At 33.8% G+C, this 22,264-nt stretch overlaps 2 protein-coding genes across 7 annotated transcripts in view; one reads left to right on the top strand and one right to left on the bottom strand.

The window, feature by feature from the left end:
* Window positions 1-21,612, bottom strand: part of LOC123695228 (peripheral plasma membrane protein CASK) — a 152,778-nt gene extending 131,166 nt beyond the window's left edge. For 4 of the 6 annotated variants that reach the window (XM_045641006.1, XM_045641007.1, XM_045641005.1 and 1 more), the window contains exons 1-11: window positions 21,220-21,601; window positions 20,702-20,814; window positions 19,349-19,454; window positions 19,080-19,157; window positions 18,574-18,755; window positions 17,518-17,586; window positions 15,808-15,983; window positions 15,465-15,587; window positions 14,877-15,051; window positions 10,626-10,747; window positions 9,586-9,777 (exon numbers count right to left, since the gene is read on the bottom strand). In XM_045641006.1, coding sequence (XP_045496962.1) covers window positions 9,586-9,777; window positions 10,626-10,747; window positions 14,877-15,051; window positions 15,465-15,587; window positions 15,808-15,983; window positions 17,518-17,586; window positions 18,574-18,755; window positions 19,080-19,157; window positions 19,349-19,454; window positions 20,702-20,814; window positions 21,220-21,278 — 1,395 coding nt within the window. In that variant the 5' untranslated portion in view covers window positions 21,279-21,601. Of the gene's footprint in view, window positions 1-9,585; window positions 9,778-10,625; window positions 10,748-14,876; window positions 15,052-15,464; window positions 15,588-15,807; window positions 15,984-17,517; window positions 17,587-18,573; window positions 18,756-19,079; window positions 19,158-19,348; window positions 19,455-20,701; window positions 20,815-21,219 lie in introns of all 6 variants that reach the window. The other 2 variants (XM_045641004.1, XM_045641003.1) reach the window with 2 other exon arrangements.
* Window positions 11,569-13,992, top strand: LOC123695229. Its single transcript, XM_045641010.1, has 2 exons — window positions 11,569-12,457; window positions 12,882-13,992. Exons 1-2 carry the CDS (start codon window positions 12,004-12,006, stop codon window positions 12,935-12,937), a joined length of 510 nt encoding a protein of 169 aa, XP_045496966.1. The 5' UTR covers window positions 11,569-12,003; the 3' UTR covers window positions 12,938-13,992.
* Window positions 21,613-22,264: the final 652 nt, after the last annotated feature.

Genomic DNA, 22,264 nt, shown 5'->3' with positions numbered 1-22,264 from the left:
CCAACTGAACCAAAACCAAAAAAAACCACGTCAAAGTCGATCACAAGTCAAGGTCATGTTGACTGTTTTCTTTGACTATCGCGGTGTTGTACACTCGGAATTCTTGCCAGTAGGTCAAACGGTAAATAAAGTATATTATTTGAGCATTATGCGGCGTTTAAGAGAACAAATTCGACGAAAAAGGCCAGTTTTGTGGAAAGAAAATTCTTGGATATTGCATCACGACGATGCGCCTTCGCACAAGGCCATCATTGTGAACGAATTTTTGTCCAAACACTCAACAAATACCATCGAGCAACCACCGTATTCACCAGATATGGCTCCAGCCGACTATTTTCTTTTTCCTAAATTCAAATTACCACTTCGTGGCACCCGTTTTCAATCGGTAGAAGACATAAAGGAGAATTCGCGGCGAGAACTGAACTCCATTTCGGAAACAGCGTTTAAAAAATGTTTTGATGATTGGATTATTCGTTGGCGTATGTGTATAGTTTCTGAAGGAGCATACTTTGAAGGCGATAAAATAAATTTGGATGAACAACAAAATTTTTGTGTATTATTGATATTTTCCCGGTACTTTCTTGACAGAGTAGTATTTATTTAATATGAATATAGTACCTATATGTACGTATGTAGATTCGTATGATGGTATCATATGGACATACAAACAGTGAAGTCATTATTTTATCTTAGTTAAATAGACATGTAGCTATAACATCCTGTAAAATCAAATCTTAACAAACATGCAAAAGCATTCCAACATCCGGATTGCATTCATTTGCTGTGTGTCATGTTTTAAACTTTCAGTGCATACGAAACATTGTAAACCGTCAAAAATGAAAAGCTTGACCCTTTATAATTTTCTATTTTTGAGGCACGCTTTTCGTTTCGGCAGCAGATGTTCATCATTTGTTTCGCCTACCTGACACGACTGAATGAAACATGAAATTTTCATATCCTTCGAAAAATACAAAATGTCCGTATAACAAGGATTTATCACAAAATGTTAGGAGTTGGGACCGGCAGCAACAACTTTCAACCCCAATGTTTGTTAATTGTATGTACATGTATTCATTATAACGACTTTTAATGTTTGGATTCATTTATGGATGTAATAATATGGCTGAAATACCGACAACATTTAAATATACTTCGTTCATTTGACAAAAACACTCCTCAAATTAATCCCAGCGAAATAGTCCTGCAATATTCTAATTGATCATGGCACTTTACAAACAATGCAATTCAAAGCGATCCAATTTAACTAGATTCGCCTGAGGCAGTCGATTGCAGTCAAAATCATCTACCTATTGTCCACTAGTGACAATCACGACTTGTAGCTAATAAATCAATGACCTAACACGATATGATAATAGACTAAAATGACAAACGATGAGTTATAATCATACGAGTAACATACACACACTATATAACAACAACTATAGATATAATTCAACCCAACTACATGATCAAAATCGAGGTCATTTAGGTCACACACATCGGCGTATCTGAAAAGAGCATCACCGAATGTTTATATTTAAAAGTTCCAGCTCGCACCCTCGTATCTCAGATCGGCACACGCTCAAAACCGCACGGTCGGTTGGTAGTCATTAGTCTGATTAATGAGTGGACGCGTTCAGGATTATACGCTAATTCCGCAAAAAAATCCCTATCAGAGGTTGGGAAAAATAACGGTGGCATTGCTGGCCCGACGAATTTCAAGCGAGTTTTAAATTAATCAGCGGGCTTGGTTAGCGCAAGAGGCAATTAAAAATTTGCAATGGTAATTTGGAAGCTGGCGTATGTTGTGGTCTTTGGAGACCTAATAAAAGGGATCATTGCAACCGTGAATATGTCCCGGATTGAATTGCCACACCAACGCGAGGCGGAAATGAAAATACAGCACAAAGTAGCAGCTAGTGATGATTTTATGTGACATGATAATAAAGGTCATATTTATTAACAATTAATGAAATTTTCCCAATGGAAATGGTTAAAATAATACATAAAAAATGTGTAGGTGGTAGTCTCATAGGCGATTACGCGTAGGCGGAAGTTTCTTATGTGAACTTACGCCCACGTAGCATTTAACAATATAACTGTACGTATTATATACGGAGAGAGTATATTAATAAAAAGTGTGACTGATGAAACGTAAACATTAATTTCAATATTTTAATTATTTACCTCAATTAAAACCTAACCATTCAATAACATGTCGTTTCTGTATCTACACATTATAAAAGAAAGCTGTAACAATAATATGCACCTAGCAAGGTAGGTAAGTAACAGCTGTCTCTCTAAAACCAAGCTCTCACCGACACTGTATCCATTTTTCACGAATGTACTCGACGAATTCGCGGCATGTGACATTTGCTAAAGTTTTTATCCTATCTCTTGAATATTCCACACTCCAACGAATGTGACAAGCACTGCGCGTTCCGAAATGAAATATAAGTTTTCGTTTTTGTAGAGCTTGTGTGCATAAAGGACCTAGGGGCGCGAGAATAAATATAAGACACTTAAATTAGTGCTTCTCTTTTGTGCGTTATAATTACCTCCGGTTAAAGTTCAGGAAATCGTGGGTTTAAATGCAGTTGTATAACTTTATAATAAGCAACATTAAGAACATTAAACTTTGAATGTCTTAACTGCAAGCAAACATTGATATTCAGTATTAAAATAACATTTGAAAACGAACGTAACATTTGATAACGTTTATTTGTGAATGAACGTGTCCCTTATTATTCTAGTGATAAAGCATACAGAGCTTAGTTCTAATAAAGTAACAAATTGAAGCCGTTGACGTCAAGTAACATACAGAATAAAATGCTTCATCCGAGTAATACTACAGGCAAATATTTGAGCAGTGTCCACATGGTGAAAGCCTTTGGGCCAAATCTAAGGGCGTTACGTCTGTGTTGCGCTTTCCTTTGACGAGGCTGCGGACATGATACAATAGTTGCTGGGTACACACTGACGAGAATAGACAAAGGTGTTGATGTAATATAATGCAAGATTGATAAAGGTACCTACTAAATTTGTTAATAAAGCAAAATCCGTTATTGTTTTGCTTTTGTTTGCATAATGGTATATATTTATTTTTAAGCATCAGCTCTAACTCCTAACAACTCCTTGTGTCAGTCAAAAAATAAAAATTGCAATTTCATGTTAAAGCTCGGAAAAAGATATTACTCCATACGAGCTTTGTTAGTTACTTAATATTTTTAACGTAATGTGTACAATCCGATCCTAAAGCGGTTTCGCTTATGAAAGCTGCATCACACTATGTTCTGCAACTTTTTGATGGAATTGCATTTTAAATTACGGAGAAGGAATTTTACACTTCGCTTCACTGGTTCCGCTTATTTTTATACACCGGTTTTATCTTCTATACCGGCCTAGATACGTCATCGTCGCTTATAGTTTATTGATTGGTGTGTTTATTTTAATTAATTTAATATTGTATGACACTTCTAGAGTGGATTAAAAATTATTTATGACCGATCGAATAACTAGTGTTTTTTGAGTAGATTTTCAATACTCTCGCGGATTATATGATATGTATTTATAAGGAATTCCTACCAAATACTGACTCAAACTGTCTTATCATTTTGTGTCTTAACAAGATCTTTAATAATATCAGCAAGATACAAAAATTGTATCTTCAAGAACAGATCCCAGTATTCAGTTACGTGACTTAATCCCTCTAGCCAGTTGTAAAATGCACGGAATCCCAAGTCGCGAGGAGACGCGGGGAACATCTAATAACATCTGGTAATAAGACCGTCTGCCAACTTGGTACCGAGGTGAAGTTATAACAAGGATTTGCAAGACGAGATATAATATATCAATTATTTGCTCGTGTCGAAATGGGAATTGGGAAATGCTGTTATACAATTGCATGCAATTATCAGAACAGGTAAATAAATACGAATTGCGAAAGTGACGCGATTGAAAATATGGTACGAATAATGGAAAGACGAGGAAAAATATATTAATAGACTTGAGAGAAAAGTTGATAGGGCAAAAGTAATAAAAAAAAATCATCCGAAACTTTAGAACATTTTGGCATAATCTATAAATGTGGGTAGGTATTAAATCGATTTCGTTGCAGTATGTATGAAATGAGAGCCAATAATATAGACCAGTATCGCAATATGATTAAGTGCCTCAACAAAAATGAGTAGGCGAACTTGCCTACACATAAAAATTTAAAGCACTGTTTGGAGCCTCAATAGGTTATTTGTTTTCACTTATATAACGAAAATATTATTATATTATATTATTGTGGTTAAATTTTAATTCTCGTCACTTAAAAAAATGTGATAAAGACCGTTCCGTTTAAATATTATTTTATTAAAAATATATTTCCGTTTAAACATGGAACCTTATTTGTCTCCCCAAAGTATCTCAATCTAGAACATTCTCGAAACGTCCCAGCAATTGGAACAAGCAGTCCCACCGCAGGTAATACGTCTGAACGTAGCTGCAATGTGACGCATTCAATGGCGCATCGTGCGACGCTTCGCATTTGTACGTCTCTTACGCGGACATTGATCAAGTTGAGCGTAGCTGGCCGTTAGTTTTGAGCGTAAAACGGTATGCAATTGTGAATGTGGCAATACACTCGATTTGAGTGGATCGTGTTACGTGTATGAGCTGTGAATGTAATACGATGGGAACGAGTAATCAACTGATATGAGTATTGACATCGGTTTCAGAATCACGTGAAATGTCGAAAAATACACAAAAGCTCATGAAATGTAGTTAGTTAAATCTGAGATATAAGTCTTTGAAAAACGATAACAAATTCAACGACCGTATTCCAATCAGATCGCGAAACATTTCCTAAACCGTAGAATTTCCATCTTGCGCAGTAATTAAATAAAACAAGAACTGTAGCTAGTTCGCTCTCACTCAATGACGATAATAACAAGCAATAAAAAGCGAATAACAGAGTCATACTGTTCCCGACACATAATAAAAGACGAATATCCAAAACACCTCCCGCTGGCCCTTAAATTAAAGAGGGTTGACACTTTCCGAACTTAGGGGGATAAATTATGATGTAGCAACGACTGTCGCTCATTAATAACAACGTTATTATTTAAAGCCAACGTTTAATGTAAAATGTGATCCAGGTTGTGTCGGTTCTAAAATCTGGTGTTTGAATACGCGTTACGGGGGATTAGATGATTAGTATGTCTTTGTTTTATTAATAGATTTTACAATTGGTCCAGATGTATCAGTTTGTTACATAACAACATAATTTGTACGTCAGCACACCTGCGTGCATATTTTGAAAGTAAGAATTATTGATACCTATGTTGATGATGTTTTATAAAATATCGTCTGTTGGGGTTTTTTTTAATTGCATGGTGCTATTTGATCAAACGTTACACGATTATATTTTTAATTAATGTAAATGAGGCAGTTTTTGTGTATTTAAGAAATTGCTATCTATTGTTATTTCAAATAGTAGGTACACACTAAATACAATTACTTTAACTTATCACACACACACACACACTTACACACACACACACGCACACACATACACATACACACACAAATATATTATATACATTCATATGATACAGTTTCATACGGCACACCCGCATTCTCTTATACACCTTAAATTTATACATATATTTTTTTTTCTCTTAATCTCTATTGTAACCAATTTTAATTTATAATTAAGTACTTGCTAAGAGGCTTTTTGTGAATTTATTTTAGAGGCAAGCTGTTTCTCCTAAGCACAGTTTGCCCACTAACCTAGCTAGGGAAACATTGGCTTGTTAAATTGTTTTGGTAGCTTTTTTATTTATATACTTTTACTTACATGAATATTAATTGTATATTGTAATAAATTGTAATTGTAATTGTATGTATGTATGTTTAATAATAAATAAATTTGAAATTTGAATTTATCGATAGCATTAAAAAAGAAGAATTCAGCAAAACTGCTCATCCCTACACCACACGCTATATTTTATCAGCCTACACAATATTATTTCCGCAGCTTTAGATCTTAATTTCAACTAGTGTCACATAACTCACACCAGTGGAAATGTATGGGCTACGTGCGAATTCGTCTGACACGCGTACACGCGTACGTACCGTGCGTTCAAATATTTTATACACCTAGCGGGAAATACCTACATTTATTCGGATTTTTTGTTTTAGTTAGGAGATAGGTTATAAGGTGACGGATACAAAATGTACGAGTAATTTGTTTTGTAATAGAGGCATTATTGTGAGGATTAAGTTTATCTTTACTAATACTAATATTATAAAGCTGAAGAGTTTGTTTGTTTCTTTGTTTGAACGCGCTAATCTCAGGAACTACTGGTCCGATTTGAAAAATTATTTCGGTGCTAGATAGCGCATTTATCGAGGAATGCTTTAGACTATATTATATCATCACGCTAAAACCAACAGGAAAGGAGCATTGCAGGTGAAACCGCACAGCACAGCTATTATTTTATAAACCTAGCGGGAAATAGGTTCCTACTTTTGGTAGGAATTTATGTGTGTTAAGCAGAGGCGGCTCGCCCTAAGGAGCGCTGGTGCAGTGAACTCCCATAAATAATTATAATAAAATCATACTCCTTAATTTCATTATTAATATTAATTATTACTATTTAAAATCAATCGTAATCGTAAAAAACTACTGGCAATACCAATGAATATATCCATCATTCCATCATTCCATACAATACACCTGTAGGTATAATACTGTATTATAAAACGCGCGTAGCGGAGCGCTCACGATTGCGCTCCAATGAAAAAATATTTAGTACATTTTCTAATACGAAATCCAATAGGAGTGAAAGAGATAGTTTTGTCAGAGTCCTGCGCGTAAAACAGAAGATTTTCTATGAAAAAATAGCAAAATTCGGAGCGCCGCTCCCGCAAACGTTGCCGGTTCGTTTTTACCGCGCGCCCGTACACAAGACAGCGATTTCGCGCGACGTTGCCTATATAAACAAACACTAGTCAACTTGACTGCACGCGCGCGAATGTATATTCGGGAATTTTCTAATTAAAATCATAAGATACGTGTTGAAATAGCCTGTAGTTATCAGTATTACTTGTGAGTGTTAAAATGGACAATTATAATGTGGCGTTCATTAAAAGTGTGTTAAAACGTTACAAATTCGGCTTGAATTGAAAGCTAAGGGACCGCCACGGCTTGAACTTGACCTTACGCAAAAATGTACGACAAAAACGAAAACATATACGCGTGTGTTTAAATCCGAACAATATGTGAAAACACCGTGGTTGTGTGGTTGTGATGAACATGAAAGCAACAAAATATTTTGTTTTCCGTGTCTTTTATTTGAAGCGGGCGCGGCCGGCGGAGGTGAGAGTGCTTGGACTGAAACGGGCGTTGACGACTTAGCTCATCTTTCAATCAAGATGAAAAAACATTCACAATCTCGGTAGGTACCATTTGTTGAATGAACTGCAATTGGCGTCTATCGAACGACAAGACATTCGTAAAGCATTAGATTCCGCGTACCGAAAGTCAATACGCGAGTTCAATGACCGTGTCGATGAAAACAGACATATTTTACGAAGCTTAATAGATTGTGTCAAGTTATAGATATTATTGCACACCAAAAAGAAAGACGTATGCATTTCCTTTATAAGTAATTTTTTAATTAAATTGTACTGATTTACACCATGTATTTTCAGTGTTTTATTTCAAGTGAACACCCATAAAATTTTGTCACGAGCCGCCTCTGGTGTTAAGTGTTAGTTAGGAGTTAGGTTACAAGTTGACGGATATAAAATGTACGAGTAATTTGTATTGTAATAGAGTCATTTTATTAATAATTGTGAATTATTGTTAGAACTAAAGTTATGGGCAACTGTAAACGTTGGTTAACAAATTTCATTTGGTTTGTAATGGTGTCGTTATGGAATAATGTTATTAATTGATGTTATCTGTTGATTGCGAAAAAATCCTGATTATTATCATGTACATTGTTTATGTGTGGTATTTAAAAGAATATTTAAATTTATTTACGTTAGATAGACTTATGGAGATTTTTAATTACAACATAAGGTAGATAAATATTTATTAAGCAGAATAAATATCTCTAAAAAAAAGTAAACCATATTTAAAGAATCAATTATAGTTTATTGTAGGAAGGTTATCTTTTATTATAGAGTTCCATTATTGAATGCCTGTTATGAACAACTTATTTCAGAAAAATAACTGCGATACAAAATAAAATAACGCCAGCCAAAGAGTATATTATATTTATACGCCCTCTTGTGAATACGGACCAAAACAACACAACTTTAAAATAGTTGTCGTTTCCAGAAATTGTTCCTAAAATTCATACAAGATGGCGTTTTACAGTACTTTTGAAAATTGAAATTTTTCCAGTCTCGTGTATATTATTCCATCACAGGTCATCACGACAAACGTTTTAATAATTGTTTATTATTAACGTAATATAAAACTAAGTGGTTCATAAATCACATTGGCAAGCATTTAACTATTTATATTACGTGAATAACGGCGGCAATACTCTAGTATTGTTCAGAGGCCTCTATAGTTAGTTTAAACTTAAAGTACGGTAGTGAAATTCGTAATAGCGTATTTGACTGAAGCATTACATCGTTCACCTTTACCTAAAAAACGCAACGGAGCGCGTATGGCGGCGGCACTATACTGCACGCTGAGCGGCGGCACTATTAATAACATTGAAATGCACTGGTATAATATTCCAACGCGGCGGAGCACGTACAACGGCGGCATTACACAGCAAACCGATCTCGTCGAACGGCGGCGCTAGCTCAACGAGCGGCGGAATTAACTGGACGAGCGGCGGCATTACCTTGAGGTACGGTTTATCCAGTACGCAGTCCGTATGCAACGGCGGCATTATACACTCAGTATGTCAAACGGTGGCACTAGCACAAATCTTAACATGCAGCGTGGTGATGCCAACGGGTTTTTCAAACGCAGTAAATAGTATTGTAATAAGGCGTAGATAATTCTTTTGCGCTAGTGACATATTTTAATGTGCCTAATTAGCCACAATTTACTTGTTGTTTTTTTTTGTCACTTACGAGTAAAATCTCACTTTCACGTCATCGTTTGTGCATTACTTTGTGCTTATTTTCGTTTTATAGTTTTTAAGTTTTTTTTTTCTATGTTTATGTTATGTATTGATTATTGTTTCATATATTGTGGTGAACCTAATAAAATGATATTATTCTTATTCTTATTCATTAGTATACCGATGGAATCTTTTTAACCGACTTCAAAAAAAGAGGAGGTTATCAATTCGGCCGGTATGGCTTTTTTTTATGTATGTACACCGATTACTCCGAGGTTTCTGAACCGATTTACGTGATTCTTTTTTCGTTCAATGCGGGATGGTGTCGAATTGGTCCCATAAAAATTTTATTCGGATAGGCCCAGTAGTTTTTATTTTATGAGCATTTTTGTATGTATTTGTAAATTTTGCTAGTGCAAGTTTGAAATCGGTTGTATTTAACGCAGTTATCACTTGTTACTTATAACACCAGAGCACAGTGCACTCAGCAGTCAGCACTCACCTTGAGGTGCGGCGCGGCGAGCACGCGGCGCAGGTCGTGTATCGCGGCGGCGGTGTGCGGCGCGGTGCCGGCGGGCGCGGGCGCGGGGCGGGCGCGCGCGGCGTCCAGCGCGGCGCGCGCGCGGGCCCGCCCCTCCGCGGCCGGCGCGCGCCCGCTCGTCACCACCACCGTGCACGCGATGCGGTCGTACACCTGCGGACAAGCGAGCGAACGGTGAACCGGTACCTACAGGCCGATTAAGAAGAGCTGGAACGTAAACACATTCACACATTGCACATGTGTAGTGTCTTATGGAGACGCGCGCGGCGTGACGTCATATACTGCATACGCATCATGAAAAGTCTGCCAATCTCTCTCACGCGTAGATCAGCTTATGAGAGTGAAGCCACAATGCCAGCTTTCCTTAATCGACCAGTACTAGGGAAGCGCGTACCATCTTTTAAAATGGACGTAATCGAAGGACGTTGCGTTAGACCACATCTTAGCTTTCCATCAGGCGAGATTGTGGTCAAGCACTTCCATATCTACAAAAAAAAGTTGAGTAATGAGGGAAGCTGATTTAAGAAGGGGTATAAAGCTAAATTACCAATCCTCTATTAGATGATACTTGAAATTCAAGACCAAATCTAAAAAATAAAATATAAGTACATAGAACTGGATGAAATTTACGGTTCTGTTTGATCAAACACATATAATATTAAAATTGACTCGATAAAAAAAATCACGAAGTTACCTCGATTTACCTAGATTTAGTCTTGAATATTACACGTATCATCTAATAGAAGATTGGTAATTTTGCTTTATACCCCTTCTTAAGAGTCACTGTCGACGCCGTCAGTTATCATACTTATTTTACTGCTCAGTTATAAAAATATGAAAACATTGCTAATTGATTACATATTTCATTGTCCGTCCTATTATAATGAAAAAAAAAACACTCCAAGATTCTTTAAAACTATGAATTGAAAAATTTAAAAAAAATCTGTAAAATGAAATTTCTTAAAAAAAACCATCATAACACGTATAATTAATGTAATTACCTCTAATAAAGCGCGAAGCTGCAGATCATCAAGAACAGTATGGAACAAATCTGGATCCATGAAAAGCGGTCCATCTTGCAACACGGCAACATCGTCCAGAGATTCAACTATCAGATTCACCGCTACAACAAATTACATAAATTATATATACATGAATAATTCTACGAGTACTACACACACAAAATATTATAAAGTGAAATTTGAATGGGAATTGTGAGGAGAAATAAATAAATGATTTGATTTGATTTGATTTTGACACTTTAAAATTGATTAAATTTCATTATCAACGATATTTCTTCCAAAGTGTTGACCGCTACAATAATACGTGCAGACTGCAATGTAAAATGTATCCATGATTCAAAGAATTATTTAGTTAAGTTACCCACATCTAATAGGTGATGTTGGTAGAAGCAAACAATACACATAAAGAATATTCCGTTCTAGAACTTCTGTCATTGGCCTTCATCGGTATCCTGCTCCTCAAACTCAAACTCAAACATTTATTTATTCAATTAGACTAATTCGAGAAGCACTTTTGAAACTTCATATTATTTTTACATATTTTTAACATTTACCACCGATTTGGAAAGCAGTATCTATGGAGAAGAACCGGCAAGAAACTCCATACTTGCTCTTTTTACCCGACTACGGCAAAGCAAAAGGAGGGTTATGATTTTGACAGGCTATGTATGTATGTATGTATGTATGTATGTTCATCTGTTCCCTCGTAACGTCTAAACTACTTATCAGAATTTGACAAATGACATATCATTAGAAGCGTCTTAATTGTCCGCTGGTTATAGGCTATATGGGGTTTCACAAAATCTAATGTGGCGTCCTCTATTGGACAAAACATACAGAGTAAAAAAATAAAGTTAAGATAAATATCCCGTGTTTGGTATCATTTGAAAGCGCTTTCCTTGTACATTTTGAATATATATGTGGGAATAGGATAAATAATTAAGATTGTATTTCATAACTACTTTTATTTTTAGTCTGTGCTTTTCTATTATTTAATCTGTGGATATGTTATCTGTAGACTGTAAAACGATCTATGTTGTCTATGACTTGACTGTGTGTTTTTTGGTACGATGTAATGGAGGATTGTTGAAATGTATTTTTGATATGTAACCGGTGTCTGGGAAATAAATCGATTGGGCGAATTTGGCTTTTCATTTACACCATCCCCACATAATTTGGGGGTTCGTCCGGGATACGGGATGGTGGAATAAAGAAAAAACAGACGAAGACTATGATGCCGGTGATTTAACCTGATTAAGAATTTACGAATTACGAACGAAGACTAAGATTTAAAGAAGCTTATGATTATACGATTACGACTTGAAGACTATAAAACTTTTTATTTACATTATTCAACATGCCGCCGAAACGAGTAAAAGATGATGATGATTGTGGTGAACCATCGCCGCGTATTTCCTTCAATGACTTAGAGAAATCAATGACGCCATTTTCGGGTGATGATGCCTATGGCATCGAAACATTCGTAAAAGATTTTGAAGATATTTCCTCTTTAATGCAATGGGGCGAAATAGAAAAACTCATATTTTCGAAGCGGCTTCTCGCGGGAACCGCCAAGCTATTTTTACGTTCACTAAGTGGGACCACCACGTGGGATACACTTAAGTCTGAGCTCCGTGAGGAATTTGGTAAGAAGTTGAACAGTGCAACTGTTCACAAGAGACTTTCAACTCGCCGGATGAAGATGAATGAGACTCATCAGCAATATTTTTTACATATGAAGGAACTTGCAGTACTTGGGAATGTTGAAGATGAAGCCCTGATGGAATATGTCATCGACGGTATTAAAGACAGTGAGTCCAACAAAAATATTTTATATGGCGCTTGTAACATTAAAGAATTCAGAAAGAAATTAGACATTTATTCAGAAATTAAGAAAAAATCATATTCACCTAATAAGATTCAAAGTAATTCAGTATCAAAGTCCATTGGCATGAAAATTCAAAAAACACTACGAGTAAAGAGATGTTTCAATTGTGGAGATTTAGATCATGAGTCGCCTAATTGTACTAAAGGCATTAAATGTTTTAAATGCAACTTGTTTGGCCATAAATCAACTGAATGTTCTAAAAGTATAAAAAAGAGTTTGGAAATTATGTCAACTAAAAATAATATTGATGTGAGACCTTTCAAGAAGCTGAAAATAAATAATATTGATGTAGAAGCCCTGATTGATACCGGAAGCGATGCTAATTTAATAATTATGTCTTATTTTAGGAAGATTCAAGGTGAAAAATTGTTATCTTATAGTTCAGGAACAACAGAAACTTTAACTGGAATAGCTGAAAAGGAAATTTATACAAAAGGATCTTTCACAGCAAAAATTGAAATTGATGATTGTTATTTTGAAACTTTATTTTATGTTGTTGATGATGGCGCTATCCCTGTCAACATTATATTAGGAAATCCTGTACTGAAAGAAGTAGAAATCAATTTTAAATCTGGAACTATCACTGCAACAAGAATATTACACCTTACAATGCTAGAGAATGAAAATGAAGATATCACAAATATTGAAAACAAAGAATATAAGAATAAAATACAGAATATTATAAAAGAATATAACCCCAAAAGATGTACTAAAGAATCAAATGTAAAACTTAAAATATTATTAACCGATGATGTACCAGTTTATCAGAATCCACGACGATTGTCACCTTTGGAGCTTAACATTGTTGACAAACAGATTAAAGAATGGCTTGATGAAGGAATAATAAAAACAAGTAAGTCTGATTATGCTAGTCCAATAGTGCTTGCAAAAAAGAAGAATGGAATGTTATGGAAGATTAAGGATGGAAATAAATTAATGGTTGTACCTAAGAAAATGCAAAATGAAATTATAAGAAAACATCATGAAAACGGACATTTTGGTTGTGTTAAGACTGAGGAATTAATAAATAGAAATTATTATATGGAGAATTTAAAAGAAAAGATTAAAACAAACATTGATAATTGCGTGGAATGTATACTTAATTCAAATAAAAGAGGAAAGAAGGAAGGATTTCTATATGTAATAGATAAAGGTGATTTACCATTGTCTACTTACCATATTGATCATCTACGACTGTTGACTCATCTGGGACAGATGATTCTGCAGGATGACCGTGTGGGAATAGGATAAATAATTAAGATTGTATTTCATAACTACTTTTATTTTTAGTCTGTGCTTTTCTATTATTTAATCTGTGGATATGTTATCTGTAGACTGTAAAACGATCTATGTTGTCTATGACTTGACTGTGTGTTTTTTGGTACGATGTAATGGAGGATTGTTGAAATGTATTTTTGATATGTAACCGGTGTCTGGGAAATAAATCGATTGGGCGAATTTGGCTTTTCATTTACACCATCCCCACATATATATATTACTAGCATTTGCTCGTGACTTTACCTGTATTCATGGGCTGATTGCATATAATTCACATCTTTTCGTCCATAGCTTCTTTATTAGTTCATCAGTTTAACTTTTGTTAATATTATGCCCCACAAATACACTTTAACACCAAAATAGTACAAATAATATAAAGTGAAAAAACTAAAACCCAACTACGACAATAACCGGCGCTGAAAAAGTATAAAACAAGATTTCAGAATACTGAACTGAACAAAGTTGCTAATGTAGTTGCAAGTAAATGGACACAGTAGACTCTACCAAGATGCCTTCGTTGTAAATTGACAATAATGTCATACAATACTATTCTGAAGTATGCAATATTCCACTATGTAAAGATAAATTTTCATGTTTGGAAAGGCGTAGTCACACGTTACATAATATGTACCTATCTACCGTAGCACTTCAACAACGTGTGACTACGCCTTTCCAAACATGAAAATTTATCTTTACATAGTGGAATATTGCATACTTCAGAATAGTATTGTATGACATTATTGTCAATTTACAACGAAGGCATCTTGGTAGAGTCTACTGTGTCCATTTACTTGCAACTACATTAGCAACTTTGTTCAGTTCAGTATTCTGAAATCTTGTTTTATACTTTTTCAGCGCCGGTTATTGTCGTAGTTGGGTTTTAGTTTTTTCACTTTATATTATTAATAATGTCAGTATTACAATTTAATTACAAAATATGTAACTGTATATCATAATATGCCAAAGAACTGTCTTGTGGTTTTTACGCGACAACCCTCCATGGGTTTTTATATTCAAATGTTGCCATTCTGCCATTCACCTGAACCAAGTCACTTTCTACCAACCTGCAGCATTAGCCTCTTCCAGCAGAGCCTGTTTCCTGGCCGGTTGTTCCTCCTCCTCCTCATCTTCAACAGACGCAGCAGCAAGAGTAGCAGCTCGGAGACGGCGACGGCTGTTGAACTTCTTCAGCTCTTCCACTGTACCAGCTAAGTGGATGCGGTTCTGCTTGTCGCGATCCTGGTGATTATTTTAGGTTAGGTTAAACAACTAGGAAAAAGATGAAATTTAGATTCTTTACCAAACTATTTGTGAACGCAACGAGCAAAACGAAGTTCCAAAATATTCCCTAAGATGAGAGAGAGTGATGATTTTTCATTATCATCATCATCATCACTCGATATAAGAAAGACTCTCTTTGAAGATCACTGCTAATGTAAGATTCTATGAAATACCTTTACTAATAAAATTACCGTAAAATAGGCACGAAGACGAGCTGAAGCAAATGTATTTCAAGTTTGAAACGAGACATTTCATAACTTTATCATACATTCACAGCGAGTCAAAATTGAATTCCAATATTACAGTAATCATCGAAAAACGATTGAATACAAACATCATAACATGCTTCAATTTAAAATATTGTTTCATACTCTTATCCATCGATGGTTGAGAACTTCTTGTATGTTGATTCGTTGCGTATGATCAACTGTCAACATACGCTGAACAAGGTCTTTGGCTGCATCGCTTATGTCATCCCATAGAGGAGCATCAAACTGTAAATAATAAGATAAGAAAACGTAACAACATAAAAATCTAAATTAGTTTTAGATAATTGAACTGGCACATAATCAACTAAAATTAAAGATTCATGGTCCAAATCCGTAAAATTAAACACTTTAGAGCACTTCAAACGAACGAAAAAAGAACTCTACTAAACTGTGTGATAATAACAAAATTTAACAACACATTCATTTAATAATTTTCTCCACCTACCCGCAATCTCCCGCGACAAATGGCTTCAAACAGCCTTTCCCTTGTGCCAGTAAACGGCAGATAGCCAACTAGCAACACGTGCAACAGGATCCCAGCCGCCCACACATCGACTGGCTTGCCGTACAACTGGCTCGACACCACTTCTGGTGCCATGTAGTGTGGTGTGCCAATGCGACCTTCGACGAAACATTTAGGTATATAACTTAAGGGTTCTTTATTGTAAATTCTATGGAACAGGTTTTATTGACAGGGTTAATGAACAGACAAATGTTAGTCAATAGTTTTTAATGATTGTGATTAATAATAACAGTGATTCACTAAATATTTTGAAGATAAAGTATGGTTAATTTTTGTCATAATATACGAGAAGAAAGTTTGCAAATAATAAAATGACTCTGCTATTTTAGCTTTTAATGTTGACCTAGATAGCATTTTATATTAGCAAATCTTTGTAAAAAAGATAAAAATTCTTACTTTATACCTATTTATAGGTACTTTTTATTCTAAGTAGCCTGTACATTTGCGTGTATGTTTCATAAGCCTACGACTAGCCTTGTCTATTTTAATTAAAAGTGTATGACCTATTTGGTGTTCTTTAAATTATATTAAATCATTTCATTGATTTAATATCTAGAATGTGAAATAGCAGTAGCGGTAATTTGGTTTTATAATTTTAATAAACTTTAAGCGTGTTTTTCAAGCTGCATGCGGAATTAATTGTTAAATCACATTACGTTTGCCAATTGAAATTATCATTTTAAATTTAGAAGAGAGGAAACGGATTTATCGTTTATTTAATTTAACTATTTTAACCGATACTTCAAAGGTGACGTGTCATAATTTTGAAAAAAATAAAAATAATTTTGCTCGAACTCACAATAACACAATTAAGCTGAATAGGAATGTGAATAAAAAATAATCAGGATAATATTATAATCTCTCAATCTTTACTTTATTTAAATTTCAGTAAAATTTATTATGAACAACAAGTTAAACAATCTTGCTAGATATCTCTTTTTTTAATTTAATTTTACTTCATTCTTTGCAAGAAGCAAAAAGCTTCTACTAGCATTTAAATCTAACTTCTATAAGCTTCTATTGGCTATGTGAGTTCGAAAATATGTACTATAACAATAGGGTTTAGGAACACATATATCAGTGTATCTATGAAAATGTGCCAATGCCTGGTGTATCTCTGCCTGATATATTAGACATTGATGAAATGAATGACACAAATCCAGACCAGGTGGTTCAAATCCTCAATTAATCGAGTGAAGGTTTTCTAGCTATTTCTGGTAAATAAATACTCTTCTGCGTTATTTTCACTGTTTTTACAATTTTTATGTATTTTTTAAATTTATAATTTTTAATTTAAATAATTACTTTAATACACGAGTTATACAGCATATCTTATTGCATTCATTTATTCATATTGCGTTATTCACAACCTATGTAAAATATGTATATTTCTATTTAAAGTAACATAACAAAGTAATGCAAATAACATTCAAGTAAAACAATATTAACAGATCATTAATTCACAACATACTTTAACTCCGTATGAGTAAAGTTTCATTATAAACCAAAGTAGTCAAACTCCACTCGATTAATTAGGGCGTTAATTAAATCTGGAATGTGTTACATGTGCCAATGAAATTTGCACACAATGTCCATGCAGTTAGGGCACAATATTGTCTTCTCCTGTCTTACCATACTCATCTGATTTGAGATAGGCTTGGCCCATGGGACCCACTAGGGGCCGATTGTCCATCACCAGCTCTGTGTAACATAGTCCTTGGTCAGACTCCATCCGATTATCACGTTTTTATTAAGGCTTCAGTGGCCTTTTATACTTTTCTTTATATGGATATATAGTTAGAATTCATTGACACTACTAATTTAAATAGACAGCACAATTTTGATACATATGAAAAGTTAAAAGCTTCTTAATATTGCATAATCAGTAGGGATGAATAGAAAATTACCTAAATTACATTTAATACTGGTAGTACTGTGGTATTGAACATTGCTAAGATTCTTTCTCTCTCTTTTTAGAATTAATCTTAACAATTTCCAAATGTGATGATTAAAAAGAAATTATTAAGCCCATGTCAAAAATTGCAATGATATCAAGATAAGAAACAGCTAATTTTACGACAGCATTGTAAAATAAACATTGTACTCACTAACAAAATTTGTTTAACACAAGTTTAACTAGCCTTATCAATATAACAACAAGTTCAATTGTTTTCATAATTTTAACGCCTATCACATAATGATCTGTATCAAACAATGACATTTGCAGAATTTTTGTTCCTATTGTAAGCTGTATGTAATTCATGCTAGATAAATAATAATAATTATAAACAGGAACTCAAGCCCCAAATTAATGTATGTTTATTATAAAGTTATTTTATTTAAGGTAAGTTTTATAAACATATATGTTAAACTTTTGCAACAATCACGCATAAAAAGCGAAGTCTATATGTTATCTCAAATGTCTTTCTATAAACATTTAGACCACATTCAACCTATCAAATCTGTATCTATTTAATTATTATCGGAAAATACATTTCCCTATTCATGAATTGTTTGTTAAACTGCAGGTGGCTTTACCCTAACAGTAAGCTATCAAAAAAAAAACTGCATAGCTTAAGTTTATTCTCATAATATAAAAAAAATAAGTTATCAGGTACTTTTTGATGGAACTGCATTGAGTCTATTCAATCTCAAAAATAACAAAAATCAGTTAACTACTTGACTCACCAGGTGGAGCCCTATGAGCAGTGGGCGTAGGCAATTGAGCAGCCACTCCAAAGCCCCCGAGTTTCACCGGAGCACAGTTATCTCTACCAGCGAGGAGCACACAGTGAGGCCGCACATCTCTATGCACTATGTCATTCTCGTGACAGTAGCGGAGTGCTTCTAGTATTTGACGCATGTAATGACTGAAATAATTGGGAGTTTTAGTAATAAGACATAAGACGAGCAAATAAAATATTCAATTCATCAATATGTGACTGAAATGTGTAAAAAAAGACGTGTGGCACTCGGGGACTGCCGCGGTAAAGCTATTGCATAACATGCCTTCAAGCCACACCTCCGAGCCTGTCGGAGTGGGGAGCGTGAGGTTTTCACGTTACGGAATTTCTCGATTCGGTCCCCGCGCTCAAGGCCCGCGATAGAAGCTATGCAATAGCTTAAAATATATAATTGCTTTGATAAATCAATAAATAGACACACAAAATATATCTAATATTACAAATACATACCATGCCACAGCTTCACTGTACACAAATCCAGCCGTTGCTCTTCTCACAACTTCAAAGCAGAGATCAGATCCATCCATACTGAAAAATATAAAGACACATTACATACTGCGATATAAGAAAAATGCAATATATCACATAAAAAGTCCATGTTAACTTGAGTTTATTACATACTGAGATATAAGAAAAATGCAATACATCACATAAAAAAGTCATTGTAAACTTGAGTTTCCGAGAGATTTAAGTAGATTTAGGAATGGAATATTACTTACTATTCAAAGACCATGTAAAGCATGCCTTCCGAGCTGTATGTCTCTAACAGCTCCACAATATGAGGATGCTTTAGCATGTGACATATTGTAGCTTCACGTTTCAAGTCTGAAATTGAATAATAATTGAAATTGTGCAGTACAAAATTAACAGTATTGCTTTGCATATATTTTCCATTTATTAAGAAAAACATATGCAACAAACGATTTAAGATGTTTAGCCATTTTTATAAAACACTAGCTGTTGCCCGCAGCTTCGCCTGCGTGGAAAAGATAAATAAACATGATACAAAATGTCATCCCCTATTTTATCCCGTTTGGGGGTACAATTGATCAAAATCCTTTCTTAGGGGACGCCTCCGTCCTAACATCTACCTGCATGCCAAATTTCAGCCCGATCCGTCCAGTGGTTTGGGCTGTGCGTTGATAGATCACTATATCAGTCACCTTTGAGTTTTTTATATATAGATAGATAGCTAATATTATCTATTGGAAATTTATCATAATATAATAACATGAGAAAAATTCAATTCTTCCATGTGACTGAAATGTGTAGAATATGCTTCAAATGATTATTTCATATTATAGTTCATCTATTTAGCTTTAAAAAATAATATTGGTAAATATAACATGAACATTTATGGTTCTAAGTAAAACTATTAACTCAACTCTTGTCTAATATGATTACAACATAATCTGTTTAGTATATAAGTTTCTCATGAGTACCTCTATATATATTCAATCAAGGAATACAAGGTTGTATAAACCTATACTAATCAAATAAATATTTATTATGAAGATATTTTAAGAAATACTTTCTTATTTGTGCAATACATGTAGTCAAGTTTGGGTTGGCTTATTATTATTTTTATAATCTTGTGAATTTATTTTGTTATATCAGTAATATTAAAAGTAACAGAATTAAAGAATGACCAATTTTCAAAGGATTTTGTACTATACAAGTCACATAGTAGAGAATGTTCTCCAAATTAACCCAACCCAAATGATTTTGATTTGAAAGTGTAATAGCACCTAATGATTTCCTTAATAGAATATTCAATTAAAACTTAACCATTAGATACAGATAGGATAGAACCATAACATGTTTACGAATTCATGGATAATATGCTTCAGAAACTAAATAATTTTATCAAATCTTATAACTTTCATACATAGTATTTTCTGGGGTTTGGAGAGGTCAGTCTCCCCGTGACCACGCTCGCTGTAAAGTGTTCAAAACGTCGGGAAAATAATATAATGAATAAATCGCGTTTAAATTCCGTTAAAAAGTCTTTAATTTCTAAACTTTCATACTTATATATGATTAATTTCTAAGAAATATTTTCATCAACTTACCAGCAGTACTCAATCCTGGGCTTGCTGTGAACCGTGCTACATCAACAATCTTCACCGCAAACTGTTGACCAGTCTGTCGGTGAACACAGCGTCGAACAAGACTAAATGGTCCTCTGCAATGTGTTATTTATTTTGTTAATAAACTCTTTCAATAATTTTATAAACAAATGATTAACTTCTGTAGAATATTTAAGTTTAATATTAATACTTTAAAGTATCAGTTAGTTTTAATTGATAAATGCAAATAAATATTAAAGTTATGATGATATATAGCTAGTTATTGTCTTTATTAAATTTTAGTTAGTTCTGTATTGTACATAAAAAAGTGATACAATATTAGGTAGGTATGTTAAGAGAATTCTATCAAACACATTAAAAATATTAAACAATACGAATTTATTTTTTAGAAAATTACCTACTTAAATGTTGAATTATGCATTTAATATACTATTTGGAAATATACTAGGTACAGGAGCCGAAAATCTTATTAGACGTAATTATATTCATTTTTTACTTACTTTCCAATAATTTCACAAAGTTCGTACACATCATCGAAAAGAACTTCCTCTTCAGCCATTATTCACCAATTATTTATACACTACGTTTCAGTAAGGATTAAAAAATATCATTTTCGCACAGCCTTCAACCCGAAAACGAGAAGGTTACGCCCAGGGACGTATTTCAAGGATTCAAACTTACGAGGACATTAATAACTACTTGAACACAAACTGATATTTAATGAGAAAAGTTGTATAGTAATAATTAATAAGAAAATCAGTAAATATTCGAAAATTAGATAACTACTTTACAGTTGAAAAAATACGACCTTTCGCTTCTTTTTTAAAAATCGAACACTTCACAAATATGGAACTGGTGTATTATTAGAGGAAAATTATTTTGTTTATATTACTTAAGATATTACTACTTGTAGATAACTGAATAATATAATAGAAATATACAATTATTTATTAAATTTTCATTTCCACTATTTTCTATTTACTTTTGACATTTACGATTGCAAATTTTTGGTGTGAAGTTAGCAACGCACGAGGAAATTGTTACCATAAAGCCGCACTCGATATTGCTTTTGAAAATAGTATTGCCATAGTGAAAAATGGGAAAATAAGATAAGAAGTAACCTGCATCGGGAATAATTATTTATATTTTATTTTAAGATTGTTTCTGTTTCTGTGTTGTTTCGGGTACATAATATGTACCTGTATACCTATATAATTTATAATTAAATAATAATAATAATAATTAATTTACACTTTATAATTTATATACTTAACTAGTTTATATATTATGATTCAATATTTTACATTATTGTGATCCAAATAAACGAGAATGTCATAATAATTTAATTTGATACAATAATTACAATGAATAAGGGATTCCTTAGTCATTGTACAATTGCATTTAATTTTATTTATTTATTTTATTTAATTATTTATTGCACACACAAAAGAAAATATAGAGACACATAAAGTACAGATAAGATTAAAATAATGTGTACAAACGGTGGCCTTATCGCTAGATAGCGATCTCTTCCAGGCCAATGAA

This window comes from Colias croceus, chromosome 10, assembly GCF_905220415.1.
Source record: "Colias croceus chromosome 10, ilColCroc2.1".
Lineage (NCBI taxonomy): Eukaryota > Metazoa > Arthropoda > Insecta > Lepidoptera > Pieridae > Colias > Colias croceus.
Note: the sequence above shows the minus strand (reverse complement) of the source record. Positions and strands in the feature narration are given on the sequence as shown.